This window comes from Dermochelys coriacea, chromosome 24 (genome assembly GCF_009764565.3).
Source record: "Dermochelys coriacea isolate rDerCor1 chromosome 24, rDerCor1.pri.v4, whole genome shotgun sequence".
NCBI lineage: Eukaryota > Metazoa > Chordata > Testudines > Dermochelyidae > Dermochelys > Dermochelys coriacea.
This window is the reverse complement of record NC_050091.1, coordinates 16,893,897-16,910,258: the sequence shown is the minus strand read 5'-3', so window position 1 is coordinate 16,910,258 and position 16,362 is coordinate 16,893,897. Positions and strand designations below refer to the sequence as shown.

The following is a 16,362-nucleotide window of genomic DNA, read 5'->3' as shown; positions in this document are numbered from 1 at the left end:
CACCCAGAGCTGCTTGGGGCGCCCCTTGCCTGGCAGCAGGACCCAGCCCAGCTGGTGATCCGGGAGCCCGAGGAAAGAGGAGGCACTGGGAAAGTGTCATCTACTGGTTAGAGCAGAGGGGCTGGGCACCAGGACTCATGGGTTCTCTCCTCAGCTCTGGGAGGGGAGTGAGGTTAGTGTGCGTGGGGGTCTGGGCACCAGGACTCCTGGGTTCTCTCCCTGCTCTGATGGGAGTGCAATCTAGATGGGGGAGAGGTGGGCTGGGAGCCAGGACTACAAGGCTGAAGTCCTCTTCATGGACTGTCGGCCATTCAGGAATAACTGGTACCTCCTCCCCCCACTGCCCCCAGATGAAGGTCTCCCTGGAGAAGCTGCACCAGGGCATCGCGATGGCAGAGCCACCCCCAGAGCCAGGCCAGGCTGACACTGTCTCCTGAGGCTGCGCTGGCCACCGGCGCCATGGGAGACTGACCTGGATCTGAGACTGCGGCCGGGTCAGCGCCGCCCGGACGCTCCTCGTCGGCCAGCTCAGTGTTGCCCCATCCTTGGCTGGTGGATGCCTCCCAGGGTCTGCTTCTCCTGCTGGGTCAGCAGCACCCAGCCATTGGCTGGCGTCGGCCCTGGCTTGGGCTGCTCCGCTCTCCTGCCACCCCCTGGCGGAGCAGGTCTCTGTGGGGACAGCTAGGTGGAGGCTGCACCGTGGGACACATGGAGGACCCGCTGTGGGCCGGCTCTGCCCCCTGTGATCCTCCCGCTGGCTGCAGCCCAGGACAACGGTGGCTGGACTGTGGCTGCCAGCTGGGTCCAGCGCCCCATGTCTGCCGGCTGGGAGCCTGTCGAGACCTGGGGGAACCCATCCAGTCTGGGCTGGGAATTGACTTTCTAGGTGGTCTAGCTGCATAGTGTTACTGTGAGGAGAGGCCAGGGCTGTTCCCCCACCCCCTTACCTTGGAGCCAGGACTCCTGGGTCCTCTCTGTGCTGGAGCAGGGGCACTTTTGGGGCAGGCTTCATGTGCTGCGGGGGCACTGCCCATGTCTCTGCCCCCTTCCCAAACACTCGATTCCTGGAGGGCTCGGTGCCCACCAGGCATTGGGTCGTTGTCTCCCAGTCTGGGCCTCTTGCCCTTTGCCACTGCTGGGGGCAGGGGGGAAGGGGCTGTGTGTGTGTGAGCACCCCCACCAGCCTGCACGCTGTCTGCTCCCTTCTATCCTCAGTGTTATGGGGCTCTGGCCCCACCCCACTATTTATTAGCTGATTAAAGAGAGTGGCTGGGACAGTGCATCCAGGACGAGTCTCTGTCTGGGGGTGAGGGGACCACAAGGGAGAGGGGCCCCTCAGCATCCCTGCCCAACTCTGCCCAGTACCTCCCCACAGCCAGAGCCTGCTCCCATCCCTCCCCCCAATGCCCCCCAGGTAGCACTCCTGCCCCTCCTTCTGCTGGCCCCCAGCCAGCACTCCTGCCACTGCCCCCATCAACTCCCCACGTCCCTGCCCCACTCTGCCCAGTGCCCCCCACAGTCAGAACCTGCCATGGCTCCCATCCCTCTCCCCGCTGTGCCCCAGGTAGTGCTCCTGCCCCTCCTCCTGCTGCCCCCCAGCCAGCTCTTCCCCAGCCAGTACTACTGCCCCTGTCCCATCAACCCCCTGCATCCCCACCCCACTCTGCCCAGTACCTTGCAGCCAGTGCTCCCCCCTGCTCCACAGCCACTGCTTCTGCCCCTATCTACCCCCTGCATCCCCCCTCTGCCCAGGGCCCCCCCAGCCAGTGCTCCCTGTACTCCCCCCCCCATCAGTGCTCCCCTCTGCCCCCCCCCCAGCCAGTGCTTCTGTCCCTGCATCCATGCCCCACTCTGCCCAGCACCACCCTCTACTGCCCCCTAGCCAGTGTTTCCACCCCAGCTGCCAGGGGAGGCGCGTGCAGATGAGCCAATTACTGTTCCCGTGTCCCATCCCGTTCCCCTCTGCAGTGGAGCTCAGCTCCAATACTGCTCAGGATCCTTCCCAGGCCAATGTACAACTGCCTCGCCCCCCTGCTCTGCCACTGCCTGGCTCCACTGACCACATCTCACTGCTCTGCCCTGCCAGGCCCCCTCCCTGGGGACAGAGATGGGCCCAGCAGCTTCGTGCAGCCCACCCAAGGACACAGCACCTGGCGTGACCCAGCTGCAAGCAGAGACCCCCTTGCAGTCCTTAGACATTGGCCATGGGCCCAATCCTGGCCCACAGCCCTGCTAGTGCCCCACACTCCTGACTCAAATCCCCCTGCCAACCCAGCCCTGCGATGCCCCCTCACTCTTGACCCACAGCCTCCTGCTAGTCCGGCCCTGGACTCCCCTCATCCAAAATCTGCTGAGGCCCCTCACTCCTGACCCACAGCACCCTACTATCCCAGCACTTGGCTCCCCACACAGCCCTCTGGTGCCCCTCACTCCCGACCCATAACTCCTGCTAGCCCAGCCCTGGGCCCCTTCCTGAGATGTGCCAGGGCCCCTCACTCCTGACTAACAGCCCACTGCTCACCCAGCCCCACTAGTGCCCCTCACTCCTGACCCACAGCCCCTGCTCTCCCAGCCTTGGGCTACCCCTCAAGATCTGCCAGGGCCCCTCACTCCTGACCCACAGCTCTGGGCTACCCCCAGAAGATCTGCGAGGGCCCCTCACTCCTGACTCACAGCCCACTGCTCGCCCAGCCCTGGGCTCCCCACCCAACCCTGTGGTGCCCTTTGCTGCTGACCCACAGCCTCCTGCTAGCCCAGCCCTGGGCTTTCCCCCCTCCCGGTGGCTCGAGATGGCTGGAGCCTGCAGCTGGAATCCCACCCATCTGCTTCCGTAACCGGCACTTCCTTGGCCAAGGCTGCCTTCAGCTGTCGAGAGTGAGTTGTGTTGGCCAGGCAGCACCTGCAGGGGGCAGCACAGCATGATCCTCAGGGTGCTGGGGAAATATTGTACAGGGCTGAGTGCTGGGGGCAGTATGGGGCAGGGCGGTGCTGTGCTGGGGGAAGTATGGGGCAGTGCAGTGCAGGGGCTGTGCTTAGGGGCAGTATGGTGAAGTGTTGGGGCAGTGAAGTACTGGGGCACAGTGGTGACAGTGACCGAGATTCTTCTGTGACAGGGCCCCTCCCCCATACTCCAGACTTGTCTCCCAGCCCCACTGCTGGGTTGCAGCCCCACGGAGCCCCTGTGAGGGGCTGAGTGAGGTGCGCTGAGCCTGCTTCACACACCCAGCCTCCCAGGCTCAGCCCACAGCTGGGGCTGTCGCTCCCTGAGCCCAGAGGCAGCTGGGCAGAGACGAGCGGTGCCCATTAGGTTTGAAGGGACCACAAGGATCTGGTCCAACCCCTACCAAGGTGCAGGATTTGATGTGGCTAAACCATCGCAGACAGATGGCTCCAGCCTCCTTTTGAAAACCTCCAGTGAAGGAGATTCCACAACCTCCCTACGCGTCTGCTCCATTGTCCTTCTGTTCTTACCATTAGAAAGTTTCTCCTGAGATTTAATCTCAATCTGCTCTGCTGTAGTTTGAACCCGTTGCCTCTTGTCCTGCCCTCCGTGGCAATAGAGAGCAACTTTTTTCCATCTTTTTAATGGCAGCCTTTCAAATATCTGAAGACTGCTATCATGTCCTCCCCTTAATCTCCTCTTTTCCAAACTAAACCTACCCATTCTTTCAGCCTATGCTCAGATGGCCTGCATTCCCTCCCTCCGATCATCTTTGTCACTCACCTCTGGATCATTTCCAGTTTCTCTGCACCCTTTCTATACATTGGTGACCAAAACCAGACCCAATACTGCAGCTGTGGCCTCACCCCACTTGAGACCTTGCTTTTAGAGACCCAGCTGTGCAACTAAAAGTCACACAGTGTAGCTGCTGTTTGTCAGCTCTCCTGCCAACATAAAACTTTGTGGTCAAAACTTTGTCTTTTGTGTGTGGGGGGGAGGGGGGTGGTTAACACCTCTGAATGACAAAAGTTTTGTTTTTGACTTGCCAGCATAGACATAGCCCTCCTTCCATCCCTTATGGGGTGTTCCCTCCAACTCTTGATCAGTCAACCCCCTGCCCTGGGCCGGACAAGAGATAGCGCCATCTAGAAGGGAAAGGACCCATGTCCCATCCCCTTGAGGCACTGCTACACTTGAGGGTCGGGAGGGAGCTGAGTGCACAGGGAGCCGGCTCCACCGGGCAGGCAGACAGGGAGGGGAGGGAGAAACGGGAGCGGTTGGATCCCTGCACACCTGACATTAGTTCTGCAAATGAAGGCAGGTGCCCTGAGGAAGGGAAAGGTGGGGGAGCCAGGCAGCACCAGCACCACAGCAGCCTCCACCTGCTCTGGCTCACCCATTCCACAGAGCAAAGCGGCCACCCACCGGGGAGCCCAGGGCTCAGCTAGCAGGGGCTCTGGATTGGCAGTGAGGGACACTGGCAAAGCTGCGGGGTAGGGAGCCCAGGGCCGGGCTAGCAGGGGGCTGTGGGTCAGGAGTGAGGGGCACTGGCAGAGCTGGGGGAAGCCCTGGGCTCGCTAGAAGGGGGCTGTGGATCAGGAGTGAGGGGCACCGGCAGAGTTGGCAGGAGCCCAGGGCTGAGCTAGCCAGGGGCTGCAGGTTGGGAGTGACGGGCACTAGCAGAGCTTGGGTGTTGGGGAGCCCAGGGCTGGGCGAGCAGTGAGTTTCGAGTCAGGAGTGAGGGGCACTGCTAGAGCTGGGGGAGGGGGAGCCCAGGGCTGGGCTGGGCTAGGCTAGGCTAGCAGGGGGCTGCAGGTCAGGAGTGAGGGGCACAGGCAAAGCCGGGGGACAGGGCTGAGTTAGCAGGGGGCTGCGGGTTGGGAGTGGGGGCACAGGCAGAGCTGGGTCTTTGGATCCGTCCTCGTGACTCTCTCCTCAGTCAGTGGATGTGCCCGGTGCTGTCGGTCCCGTCCCCACGTGCGTCCCGGGTGGGCGGGGACCGGCCGCTGCGTTCCCGCCCCCAGCCCCACGCTCCCCGGCCTGCCGCCGGCGCATGCTGCAATGCATCAATCCCCGCCCGCCCTCTGCGCTTGGCGCTTCCATTCATTCGCAGCTGCTCGCCGCAGCCGGCTCCCCTGCAGTGCGCCGGACGGGCTGAGCCGCAGGGTCCCCCGCGCCTTCCGCACCGGGGCCCGGCTACATCGCCCCCTCCCCACCTGACCGGGCTCCGGTTCCATCGCCCCATCCGGACCGGGCCCCGGCTCCATCACCCCCTCCAAAGTGGGCACTGGCTCCATTGCATCCTCCCTGCTGGACACAGGCTTCATCACTACCTCCCTGTGCCAGCCTAGTGGGCAGTGTCGAGGTCGCCCCTGGGCATCCCTAAAGTGGGCGTGATTCCGGCAGGATGTGGGTCAGGGCAGCTGGCTGGGTGTGGGCACCACCCAGGGATTTGCTGAGTGACCAGTTTGCAGCTCTGCAGTGACACTGAGACAGCGACTGGACGGGACCGAGCTGGGACTGCAGTGACATTGCCCCCCCACCCTCCCCCGGACTCTGGGCACCCAGTCCTGACAGCACCAGTCCCAGGCAGAGCAAGTGCGTCCCTTGTGAGCCTGACTCATTTCATGGGCTGCCAGGATCCAGGTGGCAGCAGCTGAGCTGTGGACTCTGCTCTGTGGACCAGGAGAGCTGCGTCTGGACGGGGTCGCTGTGGAGGGCAAGGGACCCAGGCCTGCTGACAGCTCCCCCTGCTCCCCTGTTTATGGCTCCTCCGGCCAGCCCTGTTGTCTGCCCTGGGCTGGGGGGGTGCCCCTTTCCCAGCAGTGCTGGGCCCTGGGCCCATCTGGGGTGTCGCATGGCCACGGGGGCAGCCAGGCTGTGCTAGCCTCTGCCTTGAGGAACGGGCCGGCCAGGACCAGCTGGGAGCATCCGGCCAGGACATTCCAAGGCGCAGGCTGGGCAGTGCAGGGCACCGAGCCCTTGGCTATAAATACCCTCCTGGAAGATTCCTGTCGGGGATCGTCTGTCCGCTGAGCACGGAGCCGGCGGGCAGGGGCAGAGGGGGACCCACAGCACCAGCCTCACTGAGGAGCTGCCGCAGCTGGCCTGGGCCCCTGATCCCAGGAACCGCATCATGGCTCTGCTGGGCCCATCACTCCTCATCTGCCTCAGCCTCGGTGAGTGCACACCTGGGGCAAAAGATTGGGGGCCAAGGGCTGCCCAGAGAGGGGGCTCCTGGGCCCTGGGGGGAGGGGCCGCAGGGCCTGTCCCAGTGGGGACTCCCTGAGCTCTCTCCACACCGCCATCTCCCCCCCCCCCCCGTTCTGGGGCAGATTCCCTCCCCTCAGGGAAAGTCTGGAGCAGGACGTAGCCACTGACTGGGCAGGGTGGGACTAGCTCTGAGGCATGGAGAGATGGGGATGGGGGGACATCAAGTGCCCAGAGCCATGATTCAGAGAAACGGGGCCACCTGCCCTCACAGGGGCTGATCCCTGACAGGCCCTGGGGTGACACCGAGCGACCAGGGCAGGAACCACCCAGGAAAGTTTAGGTAGCAGAATCCAACGGCAGTGACAAAATGAATAGCTCAGCCCTGGGCCCCCCAGCTCTGCCGGCACCCCTCAGTCCCAGCCCGCAACCCCCTGCCAGCCCAGCCCTGAGCTCTGTCCTCAGCTCTGCTGGGGCCTCTCAGTCCCAACCCGCAGCCCCCTGCTAGCCCAGCCCTGGGCTTCCCTGCATCTCTGCTGGGGCTTCTCACTCCCGACCCGCAACCCCCTGCTAGCCCAGCCCTGGGCTCCGCTTCTCCCCACCCCGTTCTGCCAGCACCCCTCACTCCAGACCAGCAGCACCCTGCCAACCCAGCCCTGGGCTCTCCCCACCCAGCTCTCCGGTGCCCCTCACTCCCGACTCGCAGTCCCCTGTCATCCCAGCCCTGGGCTCCCCCCACCCAGCACTGCCCCAAGATAATCTGGTGCATGCTGGGGGCAGCACAGACACAGACAGACATCCACAGAGCAGGTGTGATCCTGTCCAGCCAACAATGGCCTTCGCTGGCCCTTGCCTTGATTCCTACCTCTCCGGCTGGGTGAGCGACCTGCAGCTCCCCCAGGGGCAGGGCCAGTGCAGGCCCTCGAGTGCTGATTGGAGGGAAGAGAGGGGAAGGAGGAGCATATGGGGGAGCCTGAGGGTGGTTCTGGGGGTACTGAAGTGCAAATCTGGGGGTGCTGGTAGAAGGGGTGTAGATCAGAGGATGATGGGGTGCAGATGTGGGATGCTGGGGTGGTTTTGGGGGTGCAGATTGGGGACTGGGACTGGAGCTCAGGGGTGGTGTTGGGGGCCTGGAGGGGGGGCTCTGTGTGACCCTTTCACACCCTCCTTCCTCAGTGGCGTTGTGCTGGGCCGGCTGCGTGGAGGTGGAGTCCCACACCGAGGCCGTTTTCGGGATGACCTTCAAGATCCTCTGCATTTCCTGCAAGAAGCGGAGCGAGACCGCAGCCGAGGCCTACACGGAGTGGTACTTCAAGGAGAAGGGCACTGAGACCTTCACCAGGGTGCGTGAGGGCTGGCTGGGGGGCTGGACCACACTGGGGGAAGCACAGGGAATGGGAGAGGGAATCAGGTCTCTGTCTAGAGCTTTCTGTTCTCCTCCCTGAGGCTTCCCCAGCACACAGCCTCCTCCTTCACAGCCCAGCCCAACCCCAACCCCATGTTTTGTTAGACAGCAGCTGGGCCCCACCCCAGAGGTGGCTGCATCTCAGCACCGGCCTGTTCCAGACAGGCCCTGGTCACTAACCAGCTGCCCTGAGCTGGGTGAAGGCAGACAAGGTTCGTTCTCTGCTGGGTGCTCACTACTCTCCGCTTCCCTCCCAATCCCTAGACTTCACTCCCCATCCAGGGCTGGGGATAGAACCCAGGAGACTGGGTTCCCAGCCCCCCGGCTCTAACCAGTATACCCCATTCTCTTCCCAGGAGGTTACAACCTCCTATGAAAAACAGATACCACATCCATATTGCCTTATGTCTCCTTTCACTGAATATGGGGGGGGGGTCACTCTCCAGGGGGCTGGCCCCACTAGTTGCCCACAGACATGAGGGTCTAGCTTCCACTCTCCTAACTCCCCCGGCGCGGTAACCCCAGCCTCACCCACGGTGCGGAGGCTGCTGTCCCATCCCCAGCACACCACCATTGCTCCCTGCAGGGCTATGGTCCGGGGCAGGTGTCCCCCACGGGGCTGTGGTCTGTGGCAGGCGTCCCCTGTGGGGGTCTGGTCCGTGATAGGCATCCCCCATGGGAGTCTGGTCCAGGACAGACGTCTTCCATGGGGCTGTGGTCTGGGACAGGCGTCCCCCACAGTGCATGGCCATCGGTCTTACTCCCTTCCCCCCAGATCCTGCGCTACGACCCCGATGCGCTGCTGGAGGTGGTGGACGAGCGGTTCCAGGATCTGGTGGTGTGGAACGGCAGCAAGAACACGCGGGACCTGCAGGATCTGTCCATCTTCCTGACCAACGTGACCTATGCGCAGGCGGGCGAGTACTTGTGCCGTGTCGACCGCAACCTCACCTTCAACGGCTACGTCTACAACATCGTCATCAACAAGACCATCCACGTCGCAGTGGTGGACAAGGGTGAGTGGGCGGATTCGCGGGCAGGGGGTGGGGCCATGGGCAGGAGCGGAGCTGTGTACACAGGGTGGTGCCACTAGGGTGGCCAAAGAGTGGGGGGTAAGAGGTTCCTGTATAAGACAAAGCACTGAATATTGGGACTGTCCCTATAAAATCAGGACCTCTGGTCGCCCTAGCGCCACGTATATGGGGCAGAGCCACAGGTACAGGGAAGTCACAGTAATGGGGGCAGGTCCACACATAAAGGGTGGGGCTACCTACAGAGGGCAGGGCCACACACTTGCGCTGTGGCCACATGGAGGGAGGGGTCTCACTCACTGGGGTGGGGCTACACACATGGGGCATGGTCCCACATCCTGAAAGTGAGGAAGCCCAGGTGTGGGGGTAGCACCATGCACACAGGAGTGGAGGCACGTACATGGGGGAGTTGAATCACATGGGGAGAGGGCCATACCCACGGGGAGTGAGGGCACGAGGGGGTGGAGCCACACACATGGGGGTGGAGGTACACACCAGGGGCGGAGCCACACAGAGGAGTGGGGGTGTACACCCATCCCCACTTCAGTCCAACCTGGGGTGGTGTAGGGGGCTGCAGGACAATCACACTGAGCTCCCGAGAGGGGCAGGAAGAGCTCGGCTTGGTTACCTCCCATGCATGCTGGGAGGCTCCATGTGCACCCATAAATTCAGTGGGGGTGGGGGGACAGGGCGGGGAAGAGCTAAGGGGCTAAAGGCCCCCGTGGCACAAGGCCCATTGGGGCTGAACTGGGCAGATGGCCATGGCAGTGTCGGGAGAAGCCAGTTTCTGACGGCCGGAGGTGGGAAGGTCTGCGGCAGCCCCCAGGAGCTGCGGGAACCTGTCCCATTGCCAACAGAGCTTGTGTTTCTGGAGGGGCTGCTGAGACGGGGCTGCCTGCCAGCCTGCGTGATGCTGGGTGCTGAGCTGGCTTCCCCAGCAAGGAGCAGCGCTGGGGCAGAGGAGAGGGCTGTGGAGAGTGGGGCGGTCTCACCCTCTCCCACCCCCCCGCAGCGAATCGGGACATGGCGTCTATCGTGTCGGAGATCATGATGTATGTGCTCATCGTGGTGCTCACCATCTGGCTGGTGGCTGAGATGATTTATTGCTACAAGAAGATCGCGGCGGCCACTGAGGTGGCTGCACAGGAGAATGCGTGAGTGCAGAGAGCTGGGAGGGCTCAGAGGGGCAGGTGGAGGCTGGGAGGGAGGCAGGACCCAGGTGGGGGGTGCTTTGGGGAAGGCCAGGTGTGCTAAGGTGACCAGGTGTCCAGTTTTCAACCAGAACACCTGGTTGAAAAGGGACCCTGGTGGCTTCGGTCAGCACTGCCGACCGGGCCGTTAAAAGTCCAGTGCTGCAGGGGTAATGCAGGCTAGTCCCTACCTGTCTTGGCTCCGTGCTGCACTCCAGAAGAGGCCAGCAGTTCCGGCTCTTAGGCGGGGGGGCCACAGGGCTCTTTGCGCTGCCCCCATCCCGAGCACCGGCTCTGCACTCCCATTGGCCGGGAACTGTGGCCAATGGGAGCTGTGGGGCGGTGCCTGCAGGTGAGAGCAGAGCCTCCTGCCCCCCCCTCCCCCCCCTAGAAAATGGACCTGCTGGCCACTTCTGGGGTGCGGAGCCAGGACAGGCAGGAAGTCTGCCTTAGACTCCCCGCTGTGCTGCTAACCGGGAGCCGCAGGAGGTAAGCCCGCACCCCAACCCCCTGCCCCAACCCCACAACCCCCTCCTGCATCCCAAAACCCTCATCCCTTGCCCCACCCCAGAGTCTGCACCCCCAGATGGAGCCCGCACCCCCTCCTGCACCCAAACCCCCGGCCCAGAGCCACCTCCAATACCCTGAACCCCTCTGCCCCACCTCCCATCCTGGAGCCCCCCCTACGCCCCAAACTCCTCATCCCTGGCCCCACCCCAGAGCCCACACCCCCAAATGGAGCCCTCACCCACCCTGCACCCCAACCCCCTGGTGCAACCCACAGCCCCCTCCCACACCCCAACTTCCTGCCCCAGCCCAGTGAAAGTGAGTGAGGGTGTGGGAGAGCGAGCCACCGAGGGAGGGGGAATGTAGTGAGTGGGGGGGCAGGGCGGTCTAGGGTGTTCGGTTTTGTGCAATTAGAAAGTTGGCAACCCTGGGGTTGGCAGTGGATGGAAGGCTGTCCTCACCTCTGTCTCTCCACAGCTCCGAGTACCTGGCCATCACGTCGGAGAGCAAGGAGAACTGTGCAGGGGTGCAGGTGGCGGAATAGCTCTTGAGGGCCGTCGGTGAGCCTGAGGGACCTCGTGTGGCAGGTAAGCCCAGATGGGCGGGAGCCCTGGAGGGTCGGCCTGGCCCACAGGATTTGGCTCTACCCTGCATCCTCCCATCAGATTCTGCCTCGCTGCACCCCCAGCACCGACTACCTCCACCTGCCCCATGACCCCTCCCCTCCTTGGTGGGGGCACAAGAGTTCCCTGCATGCACCATAGTGCTGTGCCTTGTGCCCCTGCTCTGCGGGCCAGAGCCAGGAGAGAATCCAGCCCCCCCTGCTCTAATCACTAGACCCCACTCCTCTCCCAGAGTCAGGAGAGAACCCAGGAGTCCTGGCTCCCAGTCTAATCACTAGGCCTCACTCCTTTCCCTATCTCAACTACAATTTGTTGTAACACAGTGTCACAACCCACTCCCATGGTGGACCCCAGAGAGGATAACAGCCCACTACTGCTAACAGCAGCGAGGTTCTCCTTTGGCTGCAGGGGCTGTGGTCAGGGTGGCCTGGTTTTGAGTGACATTGTTTGTTGCAGGCCTGAGGCGACGGTGAGGAATGAATGAAGGACGAGGGGAGTGATTCAAGATGGGGTGCACCCCAGAGAGTGCCCCGCAACTGGCTCCCCCACACACCCTGCATGCTTGGTGCCGCCCCCAAACAAAGCATGTTGTTATGAATCCTAGTGCTCGCTCTCCCAGCCCCACGGGGGGCGGACAGTGGGCACCTCGCTCTTTTAGGTACATCCCTTCGCCTCACAGTGAGCGAGGCTGCCCCCACCACAATGCATGATGGGGGAAGCAACATGGCCACTGCTCATGCAATGCAAAGCTTGGCCTCGGCCTGCTCCAGCCCCCTTGCCCCCACCTCTGGGCACTGCACTCGTGCTTTCTGGTTTGCACATTTCTCGCGCTTCAGGTTGTTTTGGTGACTTCACTGCCAGCATGTTCTGGGTCTGAGGAGCGGGGGCCTGACATGGGACATCCTGGTCGGGGAGGGAAGGGCATCAGAGCCCCAAACAGCTTCCAGCGTGGTCCCAGGTTACCAGCGCAAAGCGTCAGCCTCTCAGGGACTTGGGTGAGGCCTCCAAGCTGGCCGCCCAGTGGGTTCCTAGGCCTCAGCCGGACTCGAAGCAGTGTCCAGGACGCCTGCATCCTGGGATCCCATGGTCCCAGCCACATGAGAGGATGGGGGATGCCTCCAAAGTGGCTGTCCAATGGGTTCCAACTTGGCCACACCCAAGGCACTGTGGGGATGGGAGAAATGTCCAAGATGGCTGCCAAGGGGTCCTGAGGCCCAACCCAGAGGCTGAGACAGGCATACAAGATGGCTGCCTTCAGGACCCCAGGCACGTTCCCTAAAGGAGCTAGTGTTTCCATTTGCAAATGGGACGTTCCCCATTGCCCCAGGGGGCTGCTTTGCTGCTTTGTGGACTCCCAGGGCAGACTCCCCTGGGTCCCCCACCCTCCATCCCCTCCCAACGGTCAAGGCATGGTAGGCAGGACAGGGCTGGGTTAGGACTCTTCCAGGTCCATGGCACTCAGACAGCTCCTCCCATTGGGGGGGGGGCCCACAGAGGTACCTGAGGTGTTTGCTAGTGAGTGCCCCCCTCAGCCTTCCAAGGGGTGCTGCAGACTCTAACCCCTCCCCTCCATGCACTGACACCTGAGATACTAGCTGCCCCCATGCCATCCAGCCCCCCATGCAATATCCCCCAGTGCCATAACCTTCCATGCCATCCAGCCCCCCAGTGCCCATAGCCCCCATGCCATCCAGCCATATCTCCCATGCCAGCCAGCCCCTTCAATGCCATCTTTCCAAAGCCATATTCCTTATGCCAGCCAGCACCCCTATACCATCCCACTCCCCAATGCGATGTCCCTCTCAGTCCCCCTGGCCCAGGGGACCCATCACCTCAACCCAGCCACTCTGGGCTCTTCAGGGAATACAGCTGAGTGGCTTCTGGCCCCTCCTCCTTCGACCCTTGGACAGGTCCTGGGGACCCGCCTGTCACGGTGCCGTAGGGGCTGTTCATGGAATAAAGAGACTGGATTTCATCCTGCACTCACAGTGTGATTCCTGGGGTGGAGGGGACATGGGGTGGGGGATAGAGGTGGGGTATGGATGTAATGGGTTGTCAACCCCCAGGGTGCAGCCTGGGAGCTGTGGGAACTGCTGTGCCCCCTAACCCGCCAGCTGGGCAGGCTGCTCTCACACTGCTTTGTAGAGATTCAGCCAGCCTCTCCAGGCCCTGTTATCACCCAACATGACATCAGATGGTGCCACATACCCAACTGAGCTACCTGAGTGCTTTACCTAAGCCACTCAAGGACAGAGAGAAGTCAACAGCCAATTTCCCAGCTCCCCAGCCTTTCACCCTCGCTGGAGTATAAACCCAGTATTATACCATTTTGCACTGTACAATGCAAGCTCCTTAATATAGTTTGCTTTCCCCTTGATATGGGAAAGATATGCAAAAGCCTTTGTTTGCAGAGATGAAATTTTCCCACCCACTTCATTTAAAACATGCTGGTAAAGATAAGAACATAAAACATGTTTATTAACTACAGAAAGATAGATTTTAAGTGACAGCAAACAGATCAAAGCAGATTACCTAGTAAATAAACAAAACCACAAACTAAGCCTAAAATACTAGAGGGATAAGATTTGAAGTGGCAATTTCTCCATCTTACTGATGATATAAGCAATTCATTGAGTTTTCATACACTGGTTAAAAAAATCTCTTTAGCCTGGGACCAGCACTTTCCCCCAATTCAGTCTTTGTTCCCAGGTGTTGCCAAGAATGTCCTTGTGTAAGGAGTGAGGACACCAGATGATGTCACTCCCTGCCTTATATAGCTTTAACATATAGCAGGAACCCTGTGTTCCAAACTCAGTTCCCAGTCCAGTTTGTGGACAAATACAGGTACCAAAATGGAGTTCAGTGTCATGTGGCCGAGTCGCATGCCCTTACATGCCTTGTTGAGTCATAGCAGCCATTACTCATAGGCTGGCTGAAATGTTCACACAGGAAGGCTAAACTCTTCCATGGTCCATTGTCTTTGTTGATGAGCCATTAGCACTGTCTAGCTTCTTCATTGTTGTACCTAGCTAGGTGTGGGGGTTACCCACAATAAGCACATTTGAAATACAGGTACATAGTCAATATTCATAACTTCAGATACAAAAATGATACATGCCCACAAATAGGATAATCATATTTGGCAAACCATAACTTTTCCAATGACACCTCACATGACCCATTTTGTACAAAATGCATCATAATTATGCAATAATAATCATACCATAATCATCACTATGATGAGTATGGGGTGCAGTGTCACAGTGGGGTCAGGGAGCAGATAGGGGGCTATGTGAGTGATAGATGTGGGGGGTGATGGGAAATATGGAGTTAGGTAGAGGGGGCTCTTCGGAAGTGGGAGGCATGGGGAGTGCAGGCCGGAATGGGGAGAGGGATCCTGGCAGCGGGGGAGGGTGTGTGGGGGGAGTGCAGGCTGGGGGGGAGGGGGCTGGGAGAGAGGAAGGGAGACTGGCAATTGAGGAGGGGACAGCATGGGGAGTTCAGGCTGGAAGTGCAGGAAGGGGGCTGGAAGGGAGCCCATCAGTATGGGAGGGGGTCGTGTGGGGAGTGCAGGCTATGCGGGCAGGGAGGTTGCAGCTGATGTGGGGCGTGGTCTGTCACAGACCCACAGATTGTGCCCAGTCTTGGCCCCATACAGTCCCTGGGGGGAAAAAACCTCCTTCATTGTGACATCCCTTTTTGGGGGTCCACTCTCTCTCAGGGGTTAAACACCTCCACTTCCTGGAACCGCACTTCTCTGAGCCTTAGCATGCAATTCTCTCGCTGTGGGCCCCCTCAGGGAGTCCACTTGCTCTGGACCCCTAGGGGCCTCCACTCCCAGAGGGAATAATGCCCCCATGTTCTCTAGACTGGAGTGACTCTCAGCCAACATAAAACAGGAGGGTTTAATGAACGTCTGAACACAGCACAGGAAACTCTCAGGACCCTCAGGCCTGGCCTCCCTCAGCACCGGCCTCCCTCAGCACCATACAGGTGGGCTCTGCCTGCTCTCTCTGTCCAGTCCAGAGACCCTGTGCTTTCCAGCTGGGCATCCGATATCACTGGCCCCAACAGTTCCTCCCTTGTCCTTTGTCTTCCATCCCAGGTAAACGGGTCACTGGGACCCTCTCTTTTCAATCCTTTGTTCCCCTCTGGCTGGAACGGATTGGTCAGGTCACCGGGGTCTTCACTCCTCAGCCCTTTGTCCTCCCACTGGCCAGAACCCAGCTGACAGGCAAGCTGGGGTGGTCCTCTTTGTCACCAGGTCACCAGTTGTTAGGGTTCCTCATCTCCAGGCCATTGTGCGGGGCCCCACCTGCTAGGCGAGATCACCCTGGTCCTTTGCAACAAAAAACCCTCTCACACCACCTTGTTAAATATGCAGCACACAGGAAACAGAAGTGCGTACAGACACACTATTCATGGAAAACACTACAAAAATCCCAAACTTCATCACTTGGTCTCTCGGGATCTTGACCAAGGCCTCAAAACTGGTGTTCTGAAGTTGAGGGCTGGGATGTTGAGGACTGAGGGGCTGATGTGGACTGGAAGGTGTGGGGAGTGCAATCTGTCTACCCCAGGAACCATCTGCCCCAGGCCACCGTGCCGGGTTAGGGGGCTGCAAAGTTGGCGGAATGGAAGATGGGGCCTTTCCCCCTGGAGGGCACTGAACCTGGTTCATACTTAGATGGCTGTGAAGAAGCTGTCCCTGGCTTGGTTATGCACATGGATGAAGTGAAGGGTCCCCAGGCTCCATCGGGGACTCAAGGTTCCTGGCACTGGGCTCCACTCACTAAGTGCTACTCACTGAATTAGGGTCAGCGGCTGCTGCTGCATGTCACCAGCGACAGCATCTGGCATGTGGGGCACGGTGACCCCACGGAGACAGGCTGTGAGCCAGGGAGCCACCCTGAAAGGGATGGACAACAGAACCCAGGAGTCCTGGCTCCAAACCCCACCCCACTTCCAAACCACATTCCCCTCCCAGAGCCAGGATAGATCCCAGGAGTCCTGGTTCCCAGACACTCGCCCCTGGCTCTAACCCACCAGAACCCACTCTCCTCCATCAGCCAGGATAGAACCCAGGTTTCTTCTTTGAGATGTGTCCCTATGGATGTCCCTGCGTCCCTGATCGGAGATCTTTGGTAGCACTGTCCATTCAGCCCGCACATGCGCTCTCCCTCCCACGTGCTCTGCCTTGAGGCTATCTTGTGCTGAGCGGGCAAACCACTCTATGGCCTAAGAAGGGGTGGAGAGCAGTCCACTTTCTCTTACCTCAGAGTTTTAGAGTTCGTTTTTTAGAGCTACTGTGACGTTATTCACATAAATTGTGACCATATAGATCATTGTTGCAACCAGGTCCTGTAGTGGCACCAAATCTTGTATAAAGGGGGTTAAATAAGGTGTCTAAGACAAGATTGTGGTTTGCTGGTTATGATTACGCTGTCTGTATATG

At 60.4% G+C, this 16,362-nt stretch overlaps 2 protein-coding genes across 15 annotated transcripts in view; both read left to right on the top strand.

The window, feature by feature from the left end:
• The window catches only part of GRAMD1A (GRAM domain containing 1A), a 28,180-nt gene extending 26,888 nt beyond the window's left edge, over window positions 1-1,292 (top strand). For all 14 annotated transcript variants that reach the window (XM_043501879.1, XM_043501873.1, XM_043501877.1 and 11 more), the window contains one exon: window positions 351-1,292. In XM_043501879.1, the coding sequence (XP_043357814.1) occupies window positions 351-437 (87 nt within the window). In that variant the 3' untranslated portion in view covers window positions 438-1,292. The remainder of the gene's footprint in view (window positions 1-350) is intronic.
• Window positions 1,293-5,039: 3,747 nt separating this feature from the next.
• Window positions 5,040-12,889, top strand: SCN1B (sodium voltage-gated channel beta subunit 1). Its single transcript, XM_043501880.1, has 7 exons — window positions 5,040-6,024; window positions 6,055-6,120; window positions 7,328-7,494; window positions 8,332-8,572; window positions 9,600-9,741; window positions 10,762-10,871; window positions 11,364-12,889. The coding sequence occupies exons 2-6, from the start codon at window positions 6,078-6,080 to the stop codon at window positions 10,826-10,828; spliced, it is 660 nt and encodes a 219-aa protein (XP_043357815.1). The 5' UTR covers window positions 5,040-6,024; window positions 6,055-6,077; the 3' UTR covers window positions 10,829-10,871; window positions 11,364-12,889.
• Window positions 12,890-16,362: the final 3,473 nt, after the last annotated feature.